At 45.3% G+C, this 23,982-nt stretch overlaps 5 protein-coding genes across 5 annotated transcripts; 3 read left to right on the forward strand and 2 right to left on the reverse strand.

The window, feature by feature from the left end:
- Positions 1-3,064, reverse strand: PAAG_02447 (nitrogen assimilation transcription factor nirA; the record flags this gene model as incomplete). The annotated part of the gene is made up of 5 exons (XM_015844645.1): positions 1-1,240; positions 1,310-1,678; positions 1,745-2,708; positions 2,766-2,820; positions 2,891-3,064. 5 exons carry the CDS (start codon positions 3,062-3,064, stop codon positions 1-3), a joined length of 2,802 nt encoding a protein of 933 aa, XP_015701693.1.
- Positions 3,065-11,670: 8,606 nt separating this feature from the next.
- PAAG_02451 (hypothetical protein) lies at positions 11,671-13,110 on the forward strand (the record flags this gene model as incomplete). Its single annotated transcript, XM_002795699.2, has 1 exon — positions 11,671-13,110. The coding sequence occupies one exon, from the start codon at positions 11,671-11,673 to the stop codon at positions 13,108-13,110; it is 1,440 nt and encodes a 479-aa protein (XP_002795745.2).
- Positions 13,111-13,921: 811 nt separating this feature from the next.
- On the reverse strand, positions 13,922-17,457 carry PAAG_02452 (DNA ligase; the record flags this gene model as incomplete). Its single annotated transcript, XM_015844646.1, has 7 exons — positions 13,922-13,938; positions 14,066-14,555; positions 14,637-14,742; positions 14,818-14,950; positions 15,001-15,132; positions 15,187-17,300; positions 17,384-17,457. The coding sequence occupies 7 exons, from the start codon at positions 17,455-17,457 to the stop codon at positions 13,922-13,924; spliced, it is 3,066 nt and encodes a 1,021-aa protein (XP_015701694.1).
- A 990-nt stretch (positions 17,458-18,447) lies between these two features.
- Positions 18,448-20,172, forward strand: PAAG_02453 (hypothetical protein; the record flags this gene model as incomplete). Its single annotated transcript, XM_002795701.2, has 1 exon — positions 18,448-20,172. The coding sequence occupies one exon, from the start codon at positions 18,448-18,450 to the stop codon at positions 20,170-20,172; it is 1,725 nt and encodes a 574-aa protein (XP_002795747.2).
- Positions 20,173-20,759: 587 nt separating this feature from the next.
- Positions 20,760-23,663, forward strand: PAAG_02454 (C6 zinc finger domain-containing protein; the record flags this gene model as incomplete). Its single annotated transcript, XM_015844647.1, has 10 exons — positions 20,760-20,875; positions 21,000-21,045; positions 21,168-21,309; positions 21,392-21,602; positions 21,709-22,288; positions 22,351-22,389; positions 22,458-22,526; positions 22,577-22,833; positions 22,902-23,545; positions 23,620-23,663. The coding sequence occupies 10 exons, from the start codon at positions 20,760-20,762 to the stop codon at positions 23,661-23,663; spliced, it is 2,148 nt and encodes a 715-aa protein (XP_015701695.1).
- Positions 23,664-23,982: the final 319 nt, after the last annotated feature.

Below are 23,982 nucleotides of genomic sequence, written 5' to 3' on the forward strand. Positions count from 1 at the left end.
TCAATAATACAGCTGACCGTGACTTTCAAATCCCGCCATTGTCGTTGGTAGTTGTTGTGCCGGATTGATTTCCTGATTATCACATAATTGGCTTTCCTCCGTCAGCTCAGCATCGTAGCCTGGAAGCGCCAACGGCATGTTTGTTATATCCATGCCAGTATTAACACTTGGCAGCTGCCCAGACGCAAAATTGTAGCTGCTACCCCTGATCATCTGTTGAGTGCTCCCGAGAGCAACCGCTGGAACACTGGGTTCAAAGGCCAGGCTCGAACCAACCGGCCTGGCAGCACTATCCCAACCATCACCCCAATTATCTAACCCCAATGCCAGGGCATTTTGATCTTTCAACCACCAGTCTTGGCTTGCCTCAATTAGATTTTCCATACCTCCTAGTGCCGATGGTTGCGGAGTGTTCATAACAGAGGGGGTATTACTTCCAGTAGAAGCACCAACAGGAGACTGTCGGGTACTTGTCCAGGTATCACGGTTTTGGGCAGCATTGTGGTTGGCACGGTAGGGGCTTTGTAGAGCTGGCACAGAGAACGTATGGTCGGGAATTGTGGCAGAGGGAAAGTGGGTTGGATGCGCAGTTTGTGGCTGCGGTGGTTGTGAAGGCTTATAGGGCATCGGGGAAAATCGCTGACATTGTGAAAGGGAAGGATTCGGTATGGGAGGAGGAACAGTTGTTACAGGCGCAGTAATAGAAGGCTCCGGGGGTACTGAAATGGTCTCAGGAGTTCCAAAGGTTTGTAGATTTTCAAGCCGCAGTGCGTCCTTGTGAGATGTGTCTGAGTTCGATGGAGAATGGGCCTGGTCCCAGGATCCCCAGGGCCCGAATCTTGTATGTGAGCGCTCAAGAATTACCACGGCTTCATTTGGCAAATCAACATGCCACTTCTGCGCCGAGATTTCCAAGATCCGTAGAGTCCGGCGGGCACAGAGCCAACTTTCCGCAATCTCTTCTAGGTTTTTGAGACCATGAATCAGGTCTCGTTTGGCGGTTTTGTCTGGAAGGTTAAGTAAATGAATTGTGCAAGCTGAATGTGCAATGTATACAGCAATATTGCAGATTTGGCGGAATCCATATGTGCGTTTGTAAAATCGAAGCAGTTTCGAAATCATAGATGCAGCCTGTGAGCACAGTTTTCTAGGAGATACATGGCTTGGAAGAGGAGAAGTTGATTTTGTATATTTGAGGAATGGACGGTAAAGATGGATAAAGAGTAATTGAAAGAACATGCTGAGATTTTGTCAGTCAGGTCCGGTTTGTATATTTCATGGCACGGTGGCGTTGTTTTGAAAAACTTACTGCATCAGCAACACCTGGGGCAGCTGGCCTTCCTTGGGTTCCATTTCTTTGGGAAGAACTTTGCGCCAGGCTTCTAACCTCGTATGAAGCTGGCTTAGTCGCTTCAACTCCTCTTGCTTTCCAATCTGCCCTTCCAGAGCCGTTGGGTGATAGAAAGAAGCCAGTAAATCGCTACTTATCTCACATAGCCGTAATATATGAAGAGCAACTGCCCGTGTTCGAGATGGTTGAGCGTGCTCATGTGTGACGCCTGAATCTGTGTACGGGGACCACATTTCGAAATCTTCATCAGGGAAGACGTCAAACTTGGGGACACTGATACCAGTGGTTACAAGCTGGGGTTGGCGTCCTAGGTAGTTAGACCAGCATCTGCAATCACGCATATTAGTCTAGTCAAACAAGCATTTTTGGGGTAAGATATATAAATAAACTGACTTGTCGAAAAGGAAGCATCCCCAAAATGTTATTCTTCGAGCGTCGATATCCTCATCAGGAAGAATATGAGAAGTGATCCCCGTACCATCGACATTCAAACCTAAATCGTAAGCCATTCTGAAACTCATCCCACTATATACCCAGCCTGAGCCTTCTCGCCCGCAACCAGCCTCGCGTACTGACATCAATGCAAGCGCTTGCACGGTGCATAGTTTGGCCTTTTCATGCTCATCGTTCTCCGATAATAACCTTTTAGCCTCCTTGAAAAAATGATCTCCAGCAGTTGCGGAGTCCCCCGGGTCTCTTCGTGCGGCTGGCCATGAGCTGAAATGGCAACCAAGGGCTAGCATAGCATTAACAAGGAGCGATGAGCAATGTTGGCTGGACCGCCCCTTAACAAAATCACGATAGAACAACTTTTTCGATAGGGTCGTAAAATATGCGTAGTGCCATGTAAAGTACATGGTCAACAGATGACATATCAGTTCTTTGCTTTTTGTTACCTCGGTCCAACCAGTAATGAACTCGTCCGCGTCTTTGACTGGCTCAAGCAGCCCAAAGGAGGTATCCGGCTCCTCTAAGGAGAACTCTGCAGGTAGAAATATTAAATTCGAAGTGCCCCCGACAAATCTTACTGAGCCGTCAAGCACCAGTTCACTCATCTTCCCTGCCAGCTCAGACTCGAATTTGGGCACATCACTCGCTTGACCGACGTCCTCGTCCGTAAACACCTCCGGAACGGCAGTCTTGCTCGCCTTCTTTTCTCGCTCTAATATAGTCTCTGCTACTTCCTCCAGATTTTCGCCCGACCGTATTTGTCGAACAAGGTCTGGAACATCCGCTTCATCGTAGCTAAGGATGGCCTGAACCAGTGTCTGGAGAGTGCTATTACGATTTTTTAGGTTGTCAATATCTTGCTTGTATACTCCCTTTCGACGGTGGTCCGAATTGGGGTCGTATATACCTAAGGATGGATGTCAATATCATATCAGATCTTGCGATTTCACTTGGTGGTACATACATGGTGTATGATATACGGATCCGCAAGCGGCGCAAGTAGGTGTGTTTCCATCGCACTGTAAGCGCAGTCCATCAGTCCAATGAATAATCGTTGCTAGAATATGATTGACGTGAGCCTGCCAATACCTTAGACTTCCGTTTCCTACAAGCAATGCATGCGCTGCTAACACAGCGTCGTTTCACTGCCGTCGCGCTGTCTTGAGATTTTAATCTCGACTTTGGCTTCCCCGCTTGAGCATTAGGACCTGATTGAATGGCTTGCTCCACCGCCCGGCCTTCGGCACCACTCCCTCCCGCCATTGATCTTCAATGCCCTGTCGGTTGAACAAATCAACGTCCTCGGGGCATAACTGGGGCGAATATACCAGATCGCGTAACGCACAATAGTAGTTGTGTTGGACAAATGAACTCGGAGAGCGGAGTTAAGGTGGTAAGGTGGGTTCTAAGTAGCAGATTAAATCAGTATTTGTATTCCTAGTTGTGGACGAATATCACCCCTCACTGTCACCAAGCACATGCAACAGCGCACCACAATGATGGATTAAATTCAGAACAAGCAGAGCGCAGACAGATTGATTCTTGTGAGACGGAAACCATGATGTAGAAGAGCTAGAACCAGAAATACCTACACAATGGACAACAACTTCAGTGATGTGAATGGCACAAGAGAGTGCGCGCGGAATGACTGTTTGCGACAGAGAGAAATCGTCATCAGATGTGGAATGTCGCTTAGGGAAAGAAGGGCGCAGAGTCGCTCGAAGATATAAGAAACCCTGCTTGGCAGTTCGTGGACCAGGTCTGTCGAAATCTCCACTTATTCCAGATCTACGGCTACTTAAAGAGATGGGATTAGTTATTATCGCCCGGGTTCAAGCACCCAAAACTGTGGTTTTTGAACTACTGGTGAGTTGCAGAGCAATGAAGAGGGGAGGGTTAGGCCACGCAAGATGTCAGCTCACAGCACGCCGGCTCTTGTGCTGCAGTGACTGGACGTCCGTGGCAGAGCGAGAGAGGTTATGGTTGAAATGATGGAGCAGGTGGAAGAAGATATTTCCGCATTCTGAGGAGGCTTAAAGGTCTGGAGGTCTCCCATCGCCAGTCAGGTGACATGGAAGCGACCCCCCGTCCGCTTGGATCCCTGTCGTCTCTCCTCCTGGGCAGTCTAACCATTCTCTGCGGTTGTTTTATGGCGTAGTTTCTCGAGAACTGTAGTAGCCTTGTAATGGATTATCCACTTTTTGAAGTCGACGAGATAAAAATATCGACTCTTGGTTTGGCGTTGTAAGGAGTCCCCGCAAGGTGGATAGCTACTTATGACCCTAGAACGCGTGAATCGGGCCCCATCGAATCTCGCCTTGGACACCGAAGCGGAATGAATCGCTTCAACGATTCTGGTGGCAGCTGGTGCAGTTTTTGGTAACTCTGGCTTGCGTGCTCATCCACCAGTACTCTGAACCAAAATTGTACTTCGCGTTTCAAGGGTGGAAGTTAAATGGCGAAAAATAGAACGGGCACTCTCGTTTTGATTGCGATTAATTCTTTGACCTTTGAATTTATCCGCCTTTCAGCTCTTCACCAGGTGGCTGTCGTGGAGATTTGCCAACAATCTGGGCACGCCATGTCTAGTGCCTCCTGCCTCCGGTCTCCATACACCCTGTACGGTTGACTGGGCGGTTGTGCCAGCGATTATGACACTTCCTGTCTGCTGCTGATTGCGTGTTGAAGCTCATGCCGATCACTGTGTCTGGGACCGCTGACTCTGCATGCCAAAGCAGCAGAAGGTCTAGTTTGCCGGGAACGACTTTGACCGAGTCCCATCTCCCTGGATCCCACTCCCATGCCTTAAGGGTGATCGGAATCGTCCTTCTGCTATGGCAGCCTGGCAGACGGATGAGTGATAGCAAAACCAAACTGGCGATTTTATTTCTCAGACTGAAATGCAATAAACTCTAACCCTAATCCTAACCCCCTAATCTACTCCTAACCCTGGTGTTGAGGGTGGTGAAACTACCACAGATGGTCCAGAATGTTGGTACGTGCACATGACTCCGACAGATCTCGGTTCATAGGAACCATTATCCAGACTTTTAATGACTTCAAGCCTGACAGGTCAATTCAATCATTCCCATTCAAATGCGAAAAAAAAAAAAAAAAAAAAAAACCGTCTATGCGCCAGAGCGAGCAGCTGCCAGTCACCTCTGGAACTCTCTATTGCCATTTCAGACAAAAATTTAGAATTCTGGTTGCGAAACAGGGATAATTTTATTCAAAAACACCGTATCGCTGACGACTCAATCCTGATGAAGTTACCTAAGGCGACCACATCATTTTGCTCATTTCGAATCTCCAACATAAACCAACCCAATTCGTTTAAGGTTAGAGTAATTTAGCCCCCTCGACTGTTTATTTCCCCACACTCAATCAAGAGGGTTTCAAGGTTCTCTGGTTTGAGCCCCGATCCATCGAACCAGCCGATGGCAACGCTCTTCCCTTGGTTGAAGAATGGGTTTCAAACCCACGTTAACTACGCCTAGGCAACTATGTTTTCTCCGCTTTTTCGTCCTTGTCGGTTGTTACAGTGCATCCAGAGAGATTTTCTCGCTCCTCCTTCCCCATTTTTCATCCCCACATCTAGAGCTTCGGTAACAGGAGCAGTCTTCCATATTTAGCATGGTACGGAGCACCCAGGCGCAGACATGCTTAAAACCTTTCGTTTGCCTTGACACATGTGGGGGATCATCCCATCCCATGGATAGATAGATAGACGGACCCATGGAGAATGTTAATAAGTTCATATCTTATCTTGACTTATCTTATCTTCACCTGTATCTGTCGTTCCTTAAGACCTTTCTGGGGTTAACTATCCCCACGTCTGCCAGACCTGTGCAAATTAACGTGGTTTCGTTAGTGTAATTTATTTATATAGTCCAATGGTAATATATTGATATTCTAATGAAATTGGTAATTTATTGAACCATATTTCACACTTCCTCTGTAGTATGAATTCCTCCCAACATCGAGATTTCAAGCATAGAGCTACCCCCTACACATGCTGAACAACCTAAGCCTGACCGACCCAGTTCTTTTTGCTTCCCTTGACCCCTTCTTTCTTTTATATTGACACCACACACAAGATAGGCGCTTTTGGTGGGAAATCCGGGTGTGATTCAATGAAGGGGCCAAGCGTTCAGATGGTAGATCATGGGTTGAGCAAGCAAAGACAAAGAGTTGCTGATAGAGCTTCTCCCGGAAGTCTATATGCTTGGGTAGCTGACTAGCTATAGGAAACCAGTTGCGATATGTAGTTCTATGAGTCTTATAGGATTCCCTATAATGATTTCTGAGTCAAACCCGTTCATATAGTGATTATAGTCATCAATAATCGTAGAAATTGGCAATTCCTTGACTGGAAGATCTCCAAAGACTTTCGACTTTCTAACCTCAGTTTCATCAGTTGAGGTCTTGCCTGACCGTTTTCACTCTCGAATAACAAAGATGTCACGAGGATGAAGGGCAGTCAATGCTAATACCATATTATTGTCTTGCCAACCTAGACAGAGAACTTTATCTTGACGTATAGCACATAGAGTATTCCAGGGAATCTTCTTGGAGATTGAATGTTCGCGTAGTTCAACTAGTAGAGGTGGAAGTTGTTTGAGCCTAGTAGTTCCACAAGCTCCAAAGCCATGATCATGAAGATGTTTGAATAGATGAACGGAGGCGAAGTAGTTGTCCATGTAAATTGAATAGAATGAGATTTCCTTGCAGATTGATTCCTCAGGACACTAAATAACTAGTTGAACAGGGGGTTGAATGTGGGGTTGGTAATTCCCTATGATATCAATATCAAATTCGAATTTTCCACACCACTGAGCCGACCCTAGGATATCCCCCATAGAGCCTAGTAGGGAATTTGCCGCGGAAACCCCTGAATTATTCAAATCATATTCATCATCATAGATTCAGTCCAGCTCAGTGAGGAATAAATGAGCATTTTCTCACCCAATTGGTAACTAGACCAGGAAAAGGTCCAAAGATAACCCTGTTTTCCTAGACCATATACCTTATATCCCTGCTTAATAGGCCTCTCACGCATTATAGGTATGCGAACTCTGACCAAAGAAGCAAATCATGATCTCATCTAATGCATGATTGGATCCAGGAATAGTATTCCCTGCAAGGATCATGAAAGCTAAAAGTCAAAACCCCAAGCTTATATCATCAATTCTTTCATTTTTGAACTTTTCAGGGGGCAGATATATGAATATATCTCTTGATCTGCTGAAACATCATCAATCCCATATGAAATTGGAATAGATTAATGGGTCCTTGCTCAATATCATTCCTTCAATATTTTGTAACTTTTGAAAATCGTGTATCCCTATACAGATTAATATACCAAAGAATACCTTGATATTTGTAGAGCTAGTAAATTTCCAGTCTCTAGCATGCTTATCTGACTCCTTTTCCATTTGAATTCAGGCATAGGCATTGGTTAAATTGGATATGAGTTGGAAGTCTTTCTCTGAGATATATAGACTAAATAACATGTAGAGACTCGATGATATCAAGATCAGGAGGTAAGTTAGAATTGGCACTCAATATATAGGCTTCACAGGAGTTCATTGGACTGATTCCAAGGTGGTATATCAGCTATGACGTCTTCCAGCTTTCTCTTGCATGTCTTGGGGGGGGGTTGGTATGACCTAATTAAGCTAGTTAGCCAAATGGATATAGATCATCTCATTCATGGACTAGAGGTTTAACCAAGTTTCTCAGCTTCTTCCTTAATGAGAGTTTCTTCCTTCGTGGGTTCTATTGCCAGCTGGGTGGGTAGGTGGATTCTGTGGGTCTTTGGAAGGAAATTGAGCCAATAGATATCCCATATAAATTGTATGAGGATTCTATTGGTTGAGTCATTCTAATCTGTTGGAGCCTAGGCTTCCTATTATGGACTAGCGCACCGCACAGCAGTATATAGCATCCCTGAGATAGGCTACCAATACAACCACTTGAGACGTCCAACATAATCCTTGTTAAAATTTTAAACTATTTGATAACTACGCTAATTTGCACAAGTCTAACAGACGAGGGGATAGTTCAATGTTGGGTCAGAATAGACAAGGGTTAAATTTCCTGCTAATTTTTGACTTGACACTTAACTTTGCTATTCAACCTAGCTCTTAAAACCTCATCTAAATGTATATCGGATAAGTGCGCAAAACCTGAGATCCAAACGATAGTCAGAACTCGGGGCAGTTCACGACTCAAACAAATTTTTGAACCCCTCTCGACGCTAAGCTATATTTGGCAATAAAATTTCCAAATTAGGAAAGAATATTACTATATTTGGTTTAACTGTTACAAGATGACAGTATCTATCATAACCAGCCCCCGGGATTTATTAAATTGAACAGTTTGCTATTGTGTATATTTCATCAGAAATTCACAACCTCTCCTGTAACATGTATAGTAGAGATGTATAAATGATTTAGGATCAGTTCTATTTTAAATATGAAAAGTAGCTCGCCGTGTGAACGTCACGACACGATAACATGCAAATTCCTGGCTTCCTTAACTAACCTTCCCAATCATCCGTTCCCCTCTTCGTTGACGACTAGTACAGGTCTACGGCCTGACCCCATGAAAGTACGGGGCTGATCCTCTATGCGGGCGGTTACCTAGCCATTAACAGGACTGGGCCCGTTCGTGGGTGAGATCGCAATCGAATCCAAAGGTGGGATAGATGTTTATTTAGTAACCATCGGGGAGCCTCGAGATAGATTTCCGACCAACTGGTACTCTTCCATGTTGGGCTCTCTTTACTCGTACATACTTTCTTTTATGAGGTTTCCTTCTTAGCAATCCACAATGCCTCGAAAACTGAAAGTCTTGGCGGCCCAAGTGGGCTCAATCCACCTAGATTCTGACCGAAAAGAGACGATCCAACAACTCATCAACCTCCTCAAATCTGCCGCGTTGCAAGACGTATAGCTCATCGTCTTCTCAAAAACAGCTTTTACGACATTTTTCCCGCGACACATCTTGAGTACGGCGGAGGTGGAGAGGTTCTTTCTTTGAGAAAAGCGATGACATCATCAATAGCGAAAAAATGTCAAAAAGACTCTTCGGATGGATCCTTTTGATAAACCCACTGTTATTAATTAACTAGTTGGAAAAGAAAATATTTTTTAAGCTAGGGGATTTTAGCTTCTCCGCATTCCGGACCCAGGCCCCGTGCCCGGCGCACTGGAAGGATAGGACAACAAGTGCAAACACGAGTGGAAAAAGTGATGCAATCATCAGCATGATGATATGCAATGACCGCTGCTGACCGGAGTCCCCGGCGTGCGTACGGGTTGCAGGTGTAGAGCTTGTGCTGTGGGGATACAACACACCCAATTTTGGTCCTGATCTATAGTTACGGGGAGCCGAATACGGATCCTCAAATTGCGGAAAAAGAGGCGTAAATTCCATCAGAAGCTTGTCATGGAATATAACAGTTATGCCAATAGCTGTTATTCTATTTCTTCCGCACGGGCGGGTTTAGATAATGGCAAGTATGGGGGTCTTCAATCGTGAATTCAACTGGGCATACAAATTGCGAAAACAATGGGGACAGAGGATAAGCTATTTGTGGCAGATATTAATCTTGCAATTTGCAACATGGAAAAGAAGACGGTGAGTGACCTGTCTGCTCTTCCAGTATTTACACATGGGGAGCTGGATCCCTCCAGCGTGTTTGTGAGAAAGGAATGGTTTAACTAATCTAATTGCCTGGTTTTGCAGGTATTCGATTTTGACCGGCATAGGAGAATTGAGGTGTATGGAATCATATCATCGCAGACGAAAGTGTTTGAACCATCCCTCCTATAAATTGCAGAACCGGCCCCGCATCAACTTTCACAACATAATGGAGTTTTAATGCTATCAATAGATCCTCCGTATAGTTATTAGTGGACTGAAATACATAGATAACATCAATTTCCAAAAAGAAATCCAAGATGTCTTAAATATTCAGAATAAGACTTCCATTGTCTCTGGTTTATTACCAGAATAGAAATAACAGTAGAAACAACAATATTTTGATCATGTTAAGTTGACATAAAGATAACCATTAAATAAAGTTGTCTCCTAACAGCACTTCCCGGCATTGTTTTTCGACCACAACAAAGGGAACTTTAATAGGCGGTCATTGATGCAGTGAGATATGAGCATGTGCATGTGTGCTTTTGCCAGTGGTTGGCTCTTTTGCTCAAGCGAAATTTACAGGAGTGTTGATTGAAAGTGAGACGAAGTTCGTGTGTTCCGTGGCACCGTTTGGGGTAGCCTATCCATGGATGAGATGGCCCTTTGTTAGGGGGCGGCGGGAGGCAGGCCTGTCGGTGCATTGGTGGAAGCCGAAAACCTCCATTTAATAATAATACGGATACCAGAGAGACCACGTAAGTAAACCCGTATCGGCCATGATGGCATTGAAATTCATCTGGGACAAGTTCACATGTTGACTTGAAAACGGGCAGGAGTTGGAGCAAAGCTTCAGTGCTTTTGTTGAGCAGTTTAGTTGACCGAATGTTCGAACAACTTAAAACAGGCTCCCGAAGCCAAACGAAAGTCTTCAATTACTTGGAAACAAAACCGTGGTTTAGATAAATCACACCCGCAGTAGACACTGAATCTTTTTCCCAAGTTCCAGAAAAATTATTTTGCGAGGCTCGTCGAGGCCTCAAAGGAAGTGTTCAGTTATGTCATGGATTAGTCAAGAAAGCCTAGCAACATTTCTACGGAGGCAAAGAACAGTAACTACATTTGACTCGATAGTACTAGTCAATTAATGTCAATCTACATCCCAGTTGAATAACTTTTGAAGAGAACCGTTTCAGCTGTTGTCGCAATGGACGAAATATTTCTCCGTGGCTGGAGAGTGAAATCCTGCCAGCCGGAGTCCTGGCTGAATCGTTTTCAGCGTAGCACTATTCTACGGAATGACCTTGTGTTGATACATCGTGTGATCTGCCAACGGAAATTTCTCCAGGTAGTTAAGAGACAGAAATAATTTATCTAGCTCATCCAGCGCTAAAAGGCTGGTCATTGATCCGTGGTTCATGGTTTCATGGAGCGTGGAGCAAGGTGTAATGGGAGGAATATGTCGGGTGAATGCTCCGTAATGGGGGGTAGCTTGGCCGCGGAGCTCTTGTGAATTCCGCTGCCAATGCACCACCATGATGCAGAATATGTTGTGCTGTTGTTGATGTTCGGTCATTTTGTTTATTGTGAGATTACATGTCATCAATAGGAATAGGAAATTCAATAACCTGTTGGGCAGCAATCGACTCCCCTCGTTAAATCCAGACAGACATTGGTGGCTATGACCTCAAGGAGCCCGGGGGGCGGCCAATCATCGCGTCTCCCGTTCAGCCAGCGGCTAGCTAGTGGAGGTACCGCTCCACCGTTTGGATGCGGTGACAATACATCGCCCTTTGTTCTTACAACTTTAAATCCGGGAATACAACCCTTTCAACCTCGTTTTTCCGTTGAACCAACGCCCATCCTCCAATCCATTTTCTCCCTCTCCCGCCTCTTCTCGTCCGCTCCCTTTACCTCTTTCCTGAATATAACTATATTCTTTGAGTTTGGCTCTTTGCTCCCAAGCCTGTGATGTTTAAACTTGTCCCCAGTCACCTCTGCTCTGTCGTTGTTGCTCTCCGCCGCTATGTTTTAAAAAGTTGATCCGACACGAATACGGAGGAGTTAGTTCATTGATTATATCAAGGACTGCTCTTTAAAGTCATCTACACCTCTCTATGTTTTAGTTAACAGCTTATTTCCAGCTTCAACTCCAACGATCACCACCAAAACGCTATCGTTCTTCACCCTGGCCCGGGGATTGGTCATGAATCGTGGCGATGGTGTTCCGAACTTTCCAATTCAACTCCAAGATCCAACATACGGCAGTATATTTGCAGGATGAAAAGGCAGCCCCTGTAGTCTCGTCGGGGACTTCTGAACCATCGTCGATAGCCTCCACAAACCCAGTTATCATCCCTCCTCCAAGGCGGAGTCGGAGACCTCCTATCACCCCCCTTAAACCCAATTCGAGCGGGAATAGTTTACAAGAAGTGGCAGAAAGGCGTTCCCGTTCATTAGCAAGGCCGGAAGTTCCCGTCCCTACACGTGTTTCAAACTTGCTAGAAGCAACTGCAATTCCTGTACCGCGGGCCTGGACGACTAGGAAACAATGCCGATTCCTGGAAGACAGCAATGTGGAATATCTCAACTCTCTGCTCACGGATGGGAGGAAATCGACAGAAAGCCCCAGAACATCCGGAGTTTTAATAAATAGGCCACTTCATGTTCTTCTCGGTCTTCCAAACGCTTTGGAGGATGACGGCGTACCAAGCGGTCCCGAGACTCCCACTTCTGTAGGATCTCTATCCTTACACTCCGTTCCATCTTTGGATACTGATTACAGTATCTCGACACCGTCCAGTGATCCAGCAACACCGTCTTTTTCGGCCCAACGAACACCCCTGATACGGAAGCAGAGACAATATTCACCCACTGAGGCTTGTCCTCTAGATCACCCTCTCCTTTCGCCCTCCATTTGCGAAGAAGATATGGAAATCGATGAAACTCCCAGTAAACTACCCACGGATGATTCAAATCCATTAAAACCATTTCCCAAACTGGGAGCAACAGTGAAGTCAAATCTTACAGCCTCTCTTCGAGCACTCAAATCAGCTGCTCAAAGCGTTTCGAACTTCACAGCTCCTTCAATCCGATCCGAAGATTTTCTTACTCTATCTTTCTTCTCTTTTTCTCCAGAACTGACGGATGATAAACACCCTGTTCCAATGAAGAATCCACCCTCCCCGGCACTCCGGCGCTATTTAAATCCTTTTACCACCTCGCCGGCAGATTTTCATACATACAGCGAATATCCGCGGGAAACCCGGGACCAACCCAACAGATGTACTGCTTCAATTCAAATGGAGACATACTGTTCAGAAGTCGTGAAGAAAGCATGCAGATGTAGCCGATTTTCCTTGACCGGTGAGGATGATGGCGCTACTGATGAAGGCGATGATCAAAACTTTCCACAGCAATTGCCTGTGCAACGCCCGCGTGAGCCGCGAGAGAATGGCGATTTCCTTCGAGTGGTTGTTCTGGAAATGAACATGCGACGTCGTGGTAAACTACGAAGTGACATCCCCGGTCGAGCCAAAATATGGCTTCCTCCAAGGAAAACGGTGTCAACATCTGATGCTGCCTATATGAGTGTGGGATGTGGCTCTTCTGGCTATAAGATCCCACGAAGGTGGGTCGCAGTATCCGCAGATGAATGATTTTACTATTTTCTTCCGCATATTTTGTAACGTTAGCAAGCGTCTGATAAACGTTTCCTTCGTCTTGAGCGGTTTTGTTTTTATTATTATTATTTTATTTGGAAATTATCCCTTGGAAATACTGCGAGCTCATTTTCACCTCCTTTTGTTGGTTACATTGGTGCTTCTGAGTTTTGGTGGCGACGGTATTGGATTGGCTCCACTACATTATTTGGTGATCTTTGCATAAACGACACACCGGATTATGCTTACAACAAACCAATAAATATATAGTCCAAATAACTACAAGATGCATGCTCTATTACAATATATTTTTGAAAAAGCGGTCACCCCATCTCACAAACGCATTAAAGTAAAATTTCAATGAGATATGATTCGGAAATGAATCGCAGTGTGCTCGACTACTTTATTTACTTCCTTCAGGCCGAAGGAAAAATGGTATCATCCCATCTATGAATTTGTCCGCTCATCACATGAGTGCGGCAAATCATTAATCCATCAACATTTGAAGTTTTGAGTGACACCTTATAACTTATTCAAAATTTCAGGACATCGTCTGATCATTATTCGGAGCACACAATTCCATCCATATTCACGAAAACATGGGTCCTTAGTTAAATATGGGTCCCTTAGTTTAAACATGGTTTATATGAACCGTCCCTTTGCTTTTTGCCCCCATAGATGAAGTCTCTAGAGATCGCGAGGAAAAAAGAAAACGTCTCCGTATGGATAATAATGAAGAGAAAATTCCCTAACGCCACAATTTTCCGAGGCCCATCGTTTAGTTTCACCAGATTCGATATATATCCTCTTACTTGGGTGCGAAGCCTAAACAAATGGAGGAGGTATATCAGTTTTCCTTTTTGAACTTTATATAAATTACGGAATAAAATACGGCAAAACGCAAGCAGAAGGGGGAAGAGAGAAAATAATTGGGAAAGGGTAGGACACATACGATCTTCGTCCACCAGAGTTTTTTCCCTCCAACTCTCCTCCACCCACTCCACCCCAACCAGATGCGGAATACGCTTATTCATCCCAGTGCGGGTTGCAATTTTCCGCCTGATCGCAGAAATTTCCGTCGTCGTTGTCGTTTTATCATCGATATTTGAGTCGATTACGATATGCGTGATGCGTGGGTCCGTCATGTCGTTGTCGTCTGTTATGACCTGGCCGCCAGCGAATTTTACGAGATTGGAGGCTAAATAAAGACATTGAGGAAGACGCTGTTTCTCTTCTTTCAAATTATCGTTTCGTAGTGAAGAACATAGTGATGGTGAAGCAGGTCGTGGCGCAGCAAAGTAGATGACCAGTCCTTTGAAAAGCCACCCTGGAGAGGAGTTGTTGAAACTTGCTGTTTGATCTAGCATGTGCCCGATGTGGGATTCCAGCTGGGATATGCCAGAGGGAGTTGTATTAGGGACTGTGGGCATTTCATCAAGGAGCTGTCATTGTTTAATGATATTTTAGTGTAAAGTTCCTGAGGCCGGGTCATTAAATGCAGGGATACGGAGTTGGAGAAATACCTTTGTAAGTTCCGAGACGTCGACGTCTCGAGCATAGCTATCGGAGTATTTGTCTACATTTCCGGCAATTTCCTCTTCTTGATCCGCGGTTGTGAAGAACATGTGTCTTATGAATTTGAGATAAACGTGGTTAGATGTCTTGTATACTGAAAAGGAACAATAAAGAACATCATAGACTAACTTTGGCTCCAAAGGGATAAGCAGGTCTGGGAGACCTTGGTCTATTTCGTTCTGTTTTAAACAGTCAAAGAGCCATGATGGGCGAACTACGTTTTCCTTTGCGTTCTTTTGTAGTGAAGCTACTTTTACTGTCCCTAGGATGTGTCAATATCAATCTGTTAAGCTGTCTTTTTTGCAGACTCACTGCGATCTGCAATGCAAATTGTATTTTCCGCCACTGTGTTCGTCTGATACAGTTTGCCGCCATTAGCTTTCACAAGCTGTTCGAGCTGAGCCTTGGTCTTTTTGGGTTCTTGCACGGACTCGGTCATGATAACTAGACAGAGTGTGAGCAATTCATCTAGAACCCTGAAGAACACATGATACACACAGAAATTCAGCCCATCGAATAGCTTCCCTGAGGGGCTAGCATATGCAGCTTTTTTACCTCCCTCGTAGCCAGCAACTGTCAACGGCTTCTTCGTAGATTTTTTATGACGGGGTCTGCTAGTATCGTCAAACCTGAGCTCCTTTTCCTTCACCTCCTTTTCGACGTTTGACTTGAAATCCATAAACTCCTGTACTGTTAATGCACTCTGCCAATCTTTATCCATACGTAGTCGTTTAAAACGAGGAAACCGCAGGGTGAGACCAAGACGGAATTGGTCACTTGGGGTAACTTGTGCAGCCTTTATACATAGCACAACCGAATCCTCGGGCTTTATCCATACATCAGGACGTTCATGCTGTGCATCACCTCCACCAAGCTCAATATATTCAGTGGGGGGTGTTTTGGGATCCCAATCCATCCACTTCCCATCGGTGTGATGGCGAATATTGGCATAATCAGCTGCAGTGAATCCACCCCCAACCTTACAAAATGAATAGCATTTTGTGGGTTTATCTCCCTTTTTGGCGTGCGCACCATCAACCCTTAGTCCACATAGAAAGCTTGATAAAGCGCCGCCTCGACGGCCGGAACCGTAATATCCCCCAATAACAACGCAGTCAAGAGACTCTCCAAACTCTGTCATATAATCAGGTTTCACCTTCATCCAATCATCATGGCGCTCGTTTAGTCGGTAAGGGGAGTTGGGGTTCTTCAGGACAAGACCTTCAGATGCTTCAGCAACAACTTTCCGAAGCAGAGGTTCGATATCAGCTGTGCTGCGGCCTATTTCATAGGTGTGTATTTCAAAACGACGATGAACTGGAATGACACTTGCTTCAAGGGCTCTTCTGCGGTCCCGTAGAATGTATCTTGTGAGGGCTCGACCATTCAGATATAGAATATCAAATATGCGAAATAATGGTCTCTGTCCTGTCGAGAAGGGATTCCTTTGTTCCGCCAGTGCGGCAGTCTTAAGAGTGCCAAACGGAACAATCGCATCATGCTCCGGATCCCATGTGATCATCTCTCCATCTAGAATGATGCTTTGGACTCCATCAGCGAACGCGTTCTGAAGGTGTCTCGTGAGAGCACCATTCTCGTCAAACAATCCATTTCCGTACAAATATGTGTACTCTTTTGCCTTCCGAGACCAAAAGGCAAACCTCTTCCCTCCGGGTATTGAGTCGTCTGTTTGCATGTGAAGCTGCATACGTTCTCCGTCTAATTTTTCTTCAATCCAAAATGTCGGATCGTCCTCAGCTAGACTCATCCTCTGAATCATGCGGTCAAACGACTGCACTTGAAACTGCGCGAGCTGCGGTTGAAAACATTGCATCAGCGTGACTTTAGCCTCATCCCCTTCAAGACGGACATTCGGATTATATAGCTCCCAGCAAACTCGCCGGAGACTGCTAGAAATGCTAAACAATGCTTCTGCATCGGGATGCCACAAATTGAAGAGCGTCCGTTCTGTGGCACCAACTTTCATTTGCCTCAAAATAATCCGGATAAGCCACATCAACTCCTCGGGATTCATCCTTCTATAAAAATATTCAAGAATTGGGACCTGTTCATCCTCTTTCGAAGCTGCAGAAAGTTTATCCAGTTGTTCGTTAACTTCCTCGATTGTCATGTCGCCCACCTCAGTCCTCATCGGCCGCTTTGAAATGATTTCGAAACAACGACCCGCAAAATCACCCGCCATTCTGCTTGCAAAAGTCTGCCCGGGTACTTTCCAGTTCAACAAACTAAACCCGTCTTCAGAGTTCTTATCAATTTTCATAACTTTCACTAACAGTTTCCCAATGGCTTTCTCCTTCAATCCATACATCGCCCTGTCCCGATCTTTCCCTGGAATGATCAATCGAAAGGCAGGGAATACATCATTCCCTACTTCCTTTCGCCACCGCGAAATAAATCGCTGAATGATGTCTCTTCGCAACTCTTGGGGGCTAAGATGGACGGCTGCACCAAGTCCATGTGGTCCCACTTTCCTTCGAGCAACTGCTGGTCCGGTTGGACGCTTTTTGTTCTCATTAAGAGGGTTAAATAGAGTCAGAAATAAGTCATGGAAAGGCAGAGTGGGAGAGTGGTTCCGAGGGCGATTCGGATATCTGGGGAAAATGTTAGGCAATTTAGCCAGGTATAACTATATAACCAACTAGTTAACTATTTGTATATGGAAAAAGGAGTTTACTTCTCGTCAAGGTCAGCTTCAGTGTCAGCTACCCGTCGCACATCATCTACTTCATTTCCCCCATCCGAATCCATTTGTAGACAATTAAGGAAATGCAATCCACTTGGTTTTCAATGAACATATCTTTGTCAGGTCGACAATGGAGTGGTGTCACTTTATATAACCCTGCGCGAGTTTCTAGGCAGCACATCACGAAGGTTGCGCAAATGCACGTGACCTGACGTCATGCTCTTGTATTTAAGAAACCCCGGATGGATTCAGAGGACCAAATTTCCAACACACACATATATAATCTGACACTGGTGCCCGAGGTAAAGTGTGCAGCATTAAGGAAATATAGTTTGAGAAACTTTTACAGCTTCGCAATAGGGTTATTTCTTGCGTGCTCCAGCTCTCTTAATTTTTTTTTATTCACTCAATGCTGATATTTTGCGAAGCCTCCGTTATACCGCCCAACATCCTGATTAGTTGCAGCGAAAATGGAGGAGGTGAATTAAATATAATTGAGAGAGTGAGTACTGAATAACCGAAATAGACTGATATAAGCCTGATATCGTGTCCGAATACTCAGACAACTCCATGTCGTAGATTTTCTTGTAACTAGCTAACTATTAACTAACTAGTTAGTTAACTAGTTAACGGTTGGTTACTAAGAATGGGCTCCGTTAACTTAACTAGTTAGCGGAATGGAGCCGCCACAGGGCTAACACACCAACGCCCAAACCACCAACCACCAGGCATCCAAGCCTCAAACTTGCAGCACACCCATAGTGACCACTTCACACCTCGCCTCGATGGTATGGTGCCCTTTGAAACACCTCTTGGGTATCCTTTAGTTTCACGTATAAAATGTTTCCCACTTTAAGCCGGGAAAGTTTCTCCATTTAAGGGAATCTAATGTCAAACACGACAATCATTTTTTGATGACAACGTGAACTAGATTACATGCGCGAACAGAGAAGGCGACGAAATATCAAACAATGATAGGCCAGTAGAGGTGCATTCGAATTCTGGAATATTTCTTGGAGAAACGTATCAAGTACGACTACAAATCATATTCCCTAATGACAGACGATCCAAACCGAAACTCCGGTCAGAGAGCAAGATCTCAAAGACCAAAGCCACGAGTCCCATCAAAATCCCATGTTCAATCCGCAGCTCTCCTTGGAGCATCACTAGCCTTCGATGGACAAGGAGCGAATAAATCCACTGCCGCTCAACCTCCCAACAGCCCAAGGAATCCAAGAAGCCTTGCCACAATGCGAGCAGTTAACCATAGATTCGAACCCGAAGACGATGAACCCGTGGAGCAGGATACCCCTTCCAACAGTTCTGCAGGGATAGTAGAAGACAGGATTAAGCTCTTTACTGAAACTCACGGTCCTACGGCATCACAGGCTACATCTAGCCGTGGTGCAAACGTGCCCCGTCCAGGAATGGCTAACCCCCAGCAGATGGCTGCGCAGCTGGCCGTGGGAAGATCCGCAGTAGGAAAATTATCGACACCGTCAATTAAAGAAAGCGGAGGAGTTAGTTCACTAGGCCAGAAAACTGATCAAGAACCAGGTCACCATGATCGTATCCCCTCCCCCAGTGCATCCTTAGATCTGGTAAGACGGAATACTGCTGAATCAATGTCAAACCTTGATGTGATTCTGGACAGGCCGTTTGCAGATCCTCGCGTTAGTCGGGCTGTTGATTCCAAGCTGTCGGGTACATCGTCAAGGAATGAGCGCACAGGCTCCTCCCTATCTTCCAGTTCTTTCACTCGGGAGATGCCACACACACCTCCCGCAGAACACCAAAGGAAGCCTTCTTCTCCACAAGACAAACTAGGTCCACCATTACCACCAAGGTTGCCTGCGATTTCAATAAATAAGCCTCACCCATCTCAGCAGGCTATTCCTGCGAAAAATCAAATTAGGATGTCTACAACTACTGAGGATAAATCAAGTTCTCTATTGCAAAGCATTCCCACGAACAACTCTATCGCCACAACAAGGTCCACGAATATCCAAACTACGACACCAAATACTAAGGCTCCACCACCTCAAATACTCCATTCCTTGCCTTCCCGATCCAGTTTACTACCGCAACACTCAGGAGTGTCAGACAACTCATTGGCCGGGGCGCTAGCGGCTTCGTCAAAGGCTTCATCAAGAGCCCCATCTCCGGCCAAAAGGAATCCTCCACCGCCTCCACCGCCTCAGAGAGGCTCACGCTTTCGTTCCTCGCTAAACCCAGTACATAACATTCCAAAGGGTGCCTCCCGAACACCTAGTCCGCCTAAAGTAATAAGACAAACAATGCGTCAAGATCCCAAAACCGATGACGAAGCCGAACGACGGAAAAAGTTCCAGCGGAACCGTATCATCAAAACCCATCCAAACAAGCATCGCGAGGGCGATCGAAAACGTTGGCGGGACCGAGTTACTGAACGGGAACGGAAACGGTATGAGGGGGTATGGGCTGCTAACAAAGGCCTGCTGATAAATGAGATCCCCCGGCAGGGGAGTTCTAGCCCATCCCCACAAGATATGGTATTGAATCTCGTGGTACGGGATATATGGACTCGTAGTCGACTGCAGCTCAGCACACTCGAGCACATTTGGAACCTTGTTAGCCACGAAAATAGGAGAATGCTCACTCGTCAGGAATTTGTGGTGGGGATGTGGTTGATCGACCAGTGCTTGAAGGGACGAAAGCCTCCAGTGAAGGTTTCGCAGAGTGTATGGGATAGTGTGCAGCAGCTACCCGGCGTCCAAGGCCCCCATCCAGGTCCTCCGTAGTCAGAAGGTAAATCCGGATATCCAACACGGATTCATACTTTGTGTCGGATGCCAAACCCCCAAATACATGCATAAGTGTGTCAGCTGTTTGCTTGAATTTTTTTTTTAAAAAAAAAAAAAAAATTAGTTACATATCAGTTATTTATTTATTTTAAATCAATATACACCATATCCTAGAATCTTGGTAGTTCTTTCCAGCCACTTTCTTTGATATGTTATTTACCAGGGCATGTTGTCATCGAGATCGACATGCTTCTCGATACATATATTAATTTAATACCGCGCAAATTAACCCCAGCGTCTTGGCGCCGATGAATAAGCGCCCAGGCTTTGTTGCTCGATCACTTGAAGATTCTACGGACCACTGGAGAGCTTTTATGTGGCTATAGTTACATCGTTCATTTGTTGTTCTGGTCTATGTTGTGATCGTCAGAGTGCAGCAGAGCTCATAACAGCGGAGGCTTACTGTTAAACATTGATTTGGCGCACTTTTCCGGGAGAGCGGGAGCCGCAATCTCCTGGTCTTGTCTTCAACCTCCAGGCCCACAATCCTGGACGGTAGACGGAACCCGGCCAAAAGGACCAAGATGGCTTCCCTCCAAGATAGCCAGAATAATAGCCAGACGCAATTTGAAAATATCCAAAAACAAACGGCGCGCAAAAAGTTTGCAAAACCCCCTGTCAAAGTAGCTTGTCTATCTTGGTGAGTGAATTCCAACGATTTAACGTAACTACCACCAACAACCGGATGTTTGCTTTTTCTTTTTTCGGCATTCCCACCCACACTTTGACCTGGACTTTCTTGAGTAACATCAGTTCCCATTTAGTCGCGCGTCCAGGATAAGGTGCGATGGGAAAGCGACCTGTTCAGGGGTACGTGAATGACCCACCTGTCTAGTCTAAATGATGTGGAGAAAACTAGAAAACAAGAAAAAGAAGAAGAAGAAGAAGAAGAAATTTGATCCATGTGCTGAGAGTCAGGATTTGAAACTCAGTGCGCCAGCAAGGGAAAGGAATGTAGCTATCTCCCTAGCAAACGGGGAGGCCCACGGAAGAAAAGAGTAGGACAACCTTCAACCTTAGGCATAGAATCCTACGACAAATCGTGGCCTTCAAATTTCCCTCGCCTCCATGAAGGTAATCTATCAACTCTCTGATTTCGATTAACTTGCACGCTTAAGAAAGAAAGAAAAAGATTATTTATGGCCTGTCTACCTAGCAGTGTTTAACCAATTCGACTCGATTGCCGTTCCGGGAGCTGGAATCAGACAGCTTGACTTTCCCACCGATGTTCAGTCCATGTTTGAAGACTTATTTGTGCCTCCGAATGTAGATGCTTCACGTACTCTGCTGGGCGCCCCACCTGCTCTCATTCATTTACCCAACTCGGATCCTCCACGGGTAAGGTTATACGGTAGTGAAGCTGAGATGTGAGTTACTTGGCCAACTTGGTCATTCTAGATGATGAGGATGGCAGATGATCCATTTATCATCCTACAGAAACTTTGTTGGATTCCTGCTAAGATTCCCTCCCAGATTAAATGGATATTACATATTCATTCATCAATATTTTCCAATATTCCCGCCTTCACATACCCCCATCACGGCGGACCGGCCCTTAGCTTCTCCAGGGAAAGTTTCAAACCCGAAATCCACCACCGAGACACCTTTGAGCTACACCCCGAGATCGCCCATCACGTTAGCAATATCAGCAATACTGGCACTTGTACCCCATCCAAAGGACCCAAACCCATCCTCTCCACAGTCAGTGGAACTTCGAAGGTTCTATGCTCAATTGTTCTCGCAAGCAGCTTTTGAAAGTGTTGAGAGTGAATCTGAACTTGCGGAATCCAGCGCCAGTCCTTCGCAGGCCCTCCTTAATGAAAATCCTATTCCTAAACGATCAGTAGTTCACCCTCACGTCCCCGTCGAACTAGAAGCCATTCTAGCACTTCTAGTTCTTAGTGTTTATGAATATGGGCAGCGAGGAAATCTAGCCAAGATGCGTAATCGTGCAGGCCAGGCTTACGTTATGGCGATGAATATGTCACTGCATGCTTTGCCACCAAAAGATAACATTTTCGCTGAAGCAAAACGGCGAGCTTGGTGGATGACGGTTTGTAACACCTACCCTCATACATAGCATTTTTGGCAATCAGCTACTAATATCCGCCATAGTATTACTCCGTTTGTCAAGGTTCAATCGTGAGCACGACTGTAAGTTTTTAACCAGAGAATAGGAAAACCTTCGAACGCTATAGCTGAGATGTATCTTTTGATAAAAGCCTCCTACAATCATTGGCGACGACAGACGTTTTGTTACCCCCTATCCACGCTTTGCTTCGGATCCGGATGTAAGTTGGTTTTCTATACCCATACATGCTCATATTGATCTGTTTTATAGGGCTGGTCAATCCTCCTACGAACCCAGCACGCTCTTCTTACTGCAACTCAATTCGTCATTGAGCTCAATCAAACTCTAAAGTCCAAAAGCAATATGTCGTATGTCTACAGGCGGATGAAAGAGCTTGACACTTGGATTCGGCCCGTTTTGGAGCAGGCCAACGCTCCTCCGTCTATGTCTTCTGTGGGAGATATGAACGACTCAGAGGCAGTAACTGCCCAAAGCATCCGAAAGATATCGCTTATCAAGCTTTCCAGGTAAGAATTCCGAACTTCATTTTCTCTCCTCATACATATGTATAGAAAGCACGTTTTGACATTAGCAGCGCACATATCAAAACCCACCGTTTCCGAGCATTCTTAGACATTCCGATTTTCCTTAAGAAATACTGTGATCTTACCTGCGCAAGTTTAGGTTATCCAGGGACGGGATCCGATACACAAGAAAACTCGAGATTTTCTTGTTGTACCAGCCTGTCGGATGCTCCAGCAGCCCCTCCAGGAGGCCAATCACTACCACCTTGCTCTCCAGATTCTGACGCATCCGGCGCCACTACCTCATCCTCTTCCTGGATCATCGACGATGCATTTCCATTCACAAACCAAGAGTCAACCGTGATATGTCTAAACTCCTCTCTCAGAATCGCTCAAATGTTCCACAGCCTTCCTTACCCAAGACCAAGATATGGTGATATCACTCCAGAGAATAATGCTCCATCGCCCTCAGATGATGCCATTCCAGCTCTTCCGCGGACCATGCCATCATTTGCCTGCTGTGCAATGCAAAGTAGCTATGCGATGCTCATGCTTTATTATAAATTACGGACCTCAGACCAGGCCGGTACCGCTCCACACAACCCACTCAACACTTCCATAGAATTAGTGAGGAAGCTCAAGTACGGTTTGGAAAGTGTGATTGGTGCTGTTAGAAATTATTCAATTGCATTTGAAGCACTAGACGGAATGAGAGGTAAGTTGAACTCTTAGAAAATCCTTTGCTTATGCCAAGAACTTAATCCTTGCTGTTGTAATTTGTTCCATTAGAAGAAATCGAGGGAGCCTACATGACAGCTTTTCCGCAGCCATAATCACCAATTTTGAACGTTCCACGATCGATGTTGTTCACCTCGACTCTGCTCTCCTACGCCTCATTAAACCCTCAGCGAGCAACATGTTTGAAAGACCGATTCGTTTCCCTAGACCAGTTATTTTGACAAGCGAGCCTTGAACGGCTTCTATTCTACGGGTTTCTTTCGCGCTCCCTTTTCCCTTTTCATCAACCGGATCTTAATGACATCACGATATGCTTTCGTTTGCTTTCTCACTTCACTTGCTATCACACATACATATATCCTACCACATATATAGCCATTTTCCGATCTTTTCTGACATATTTGAGTCTGAAAG

This window comes from Paracoccidioides lutzii (genome assembly GCF_000150705.2).
Source record: "Paracoccidioides lutzii Pb01 unplaced genomic scaffold supercont2.5, whole genome shotgun sequence".
Lineage (NCBI taxonomy): Eukaryota > Fungi > Ascomycota > Eurotiomycetes > Onygenales > Ajellomycetaceae > Paracoccidioides > Paracoccidioides lutzii.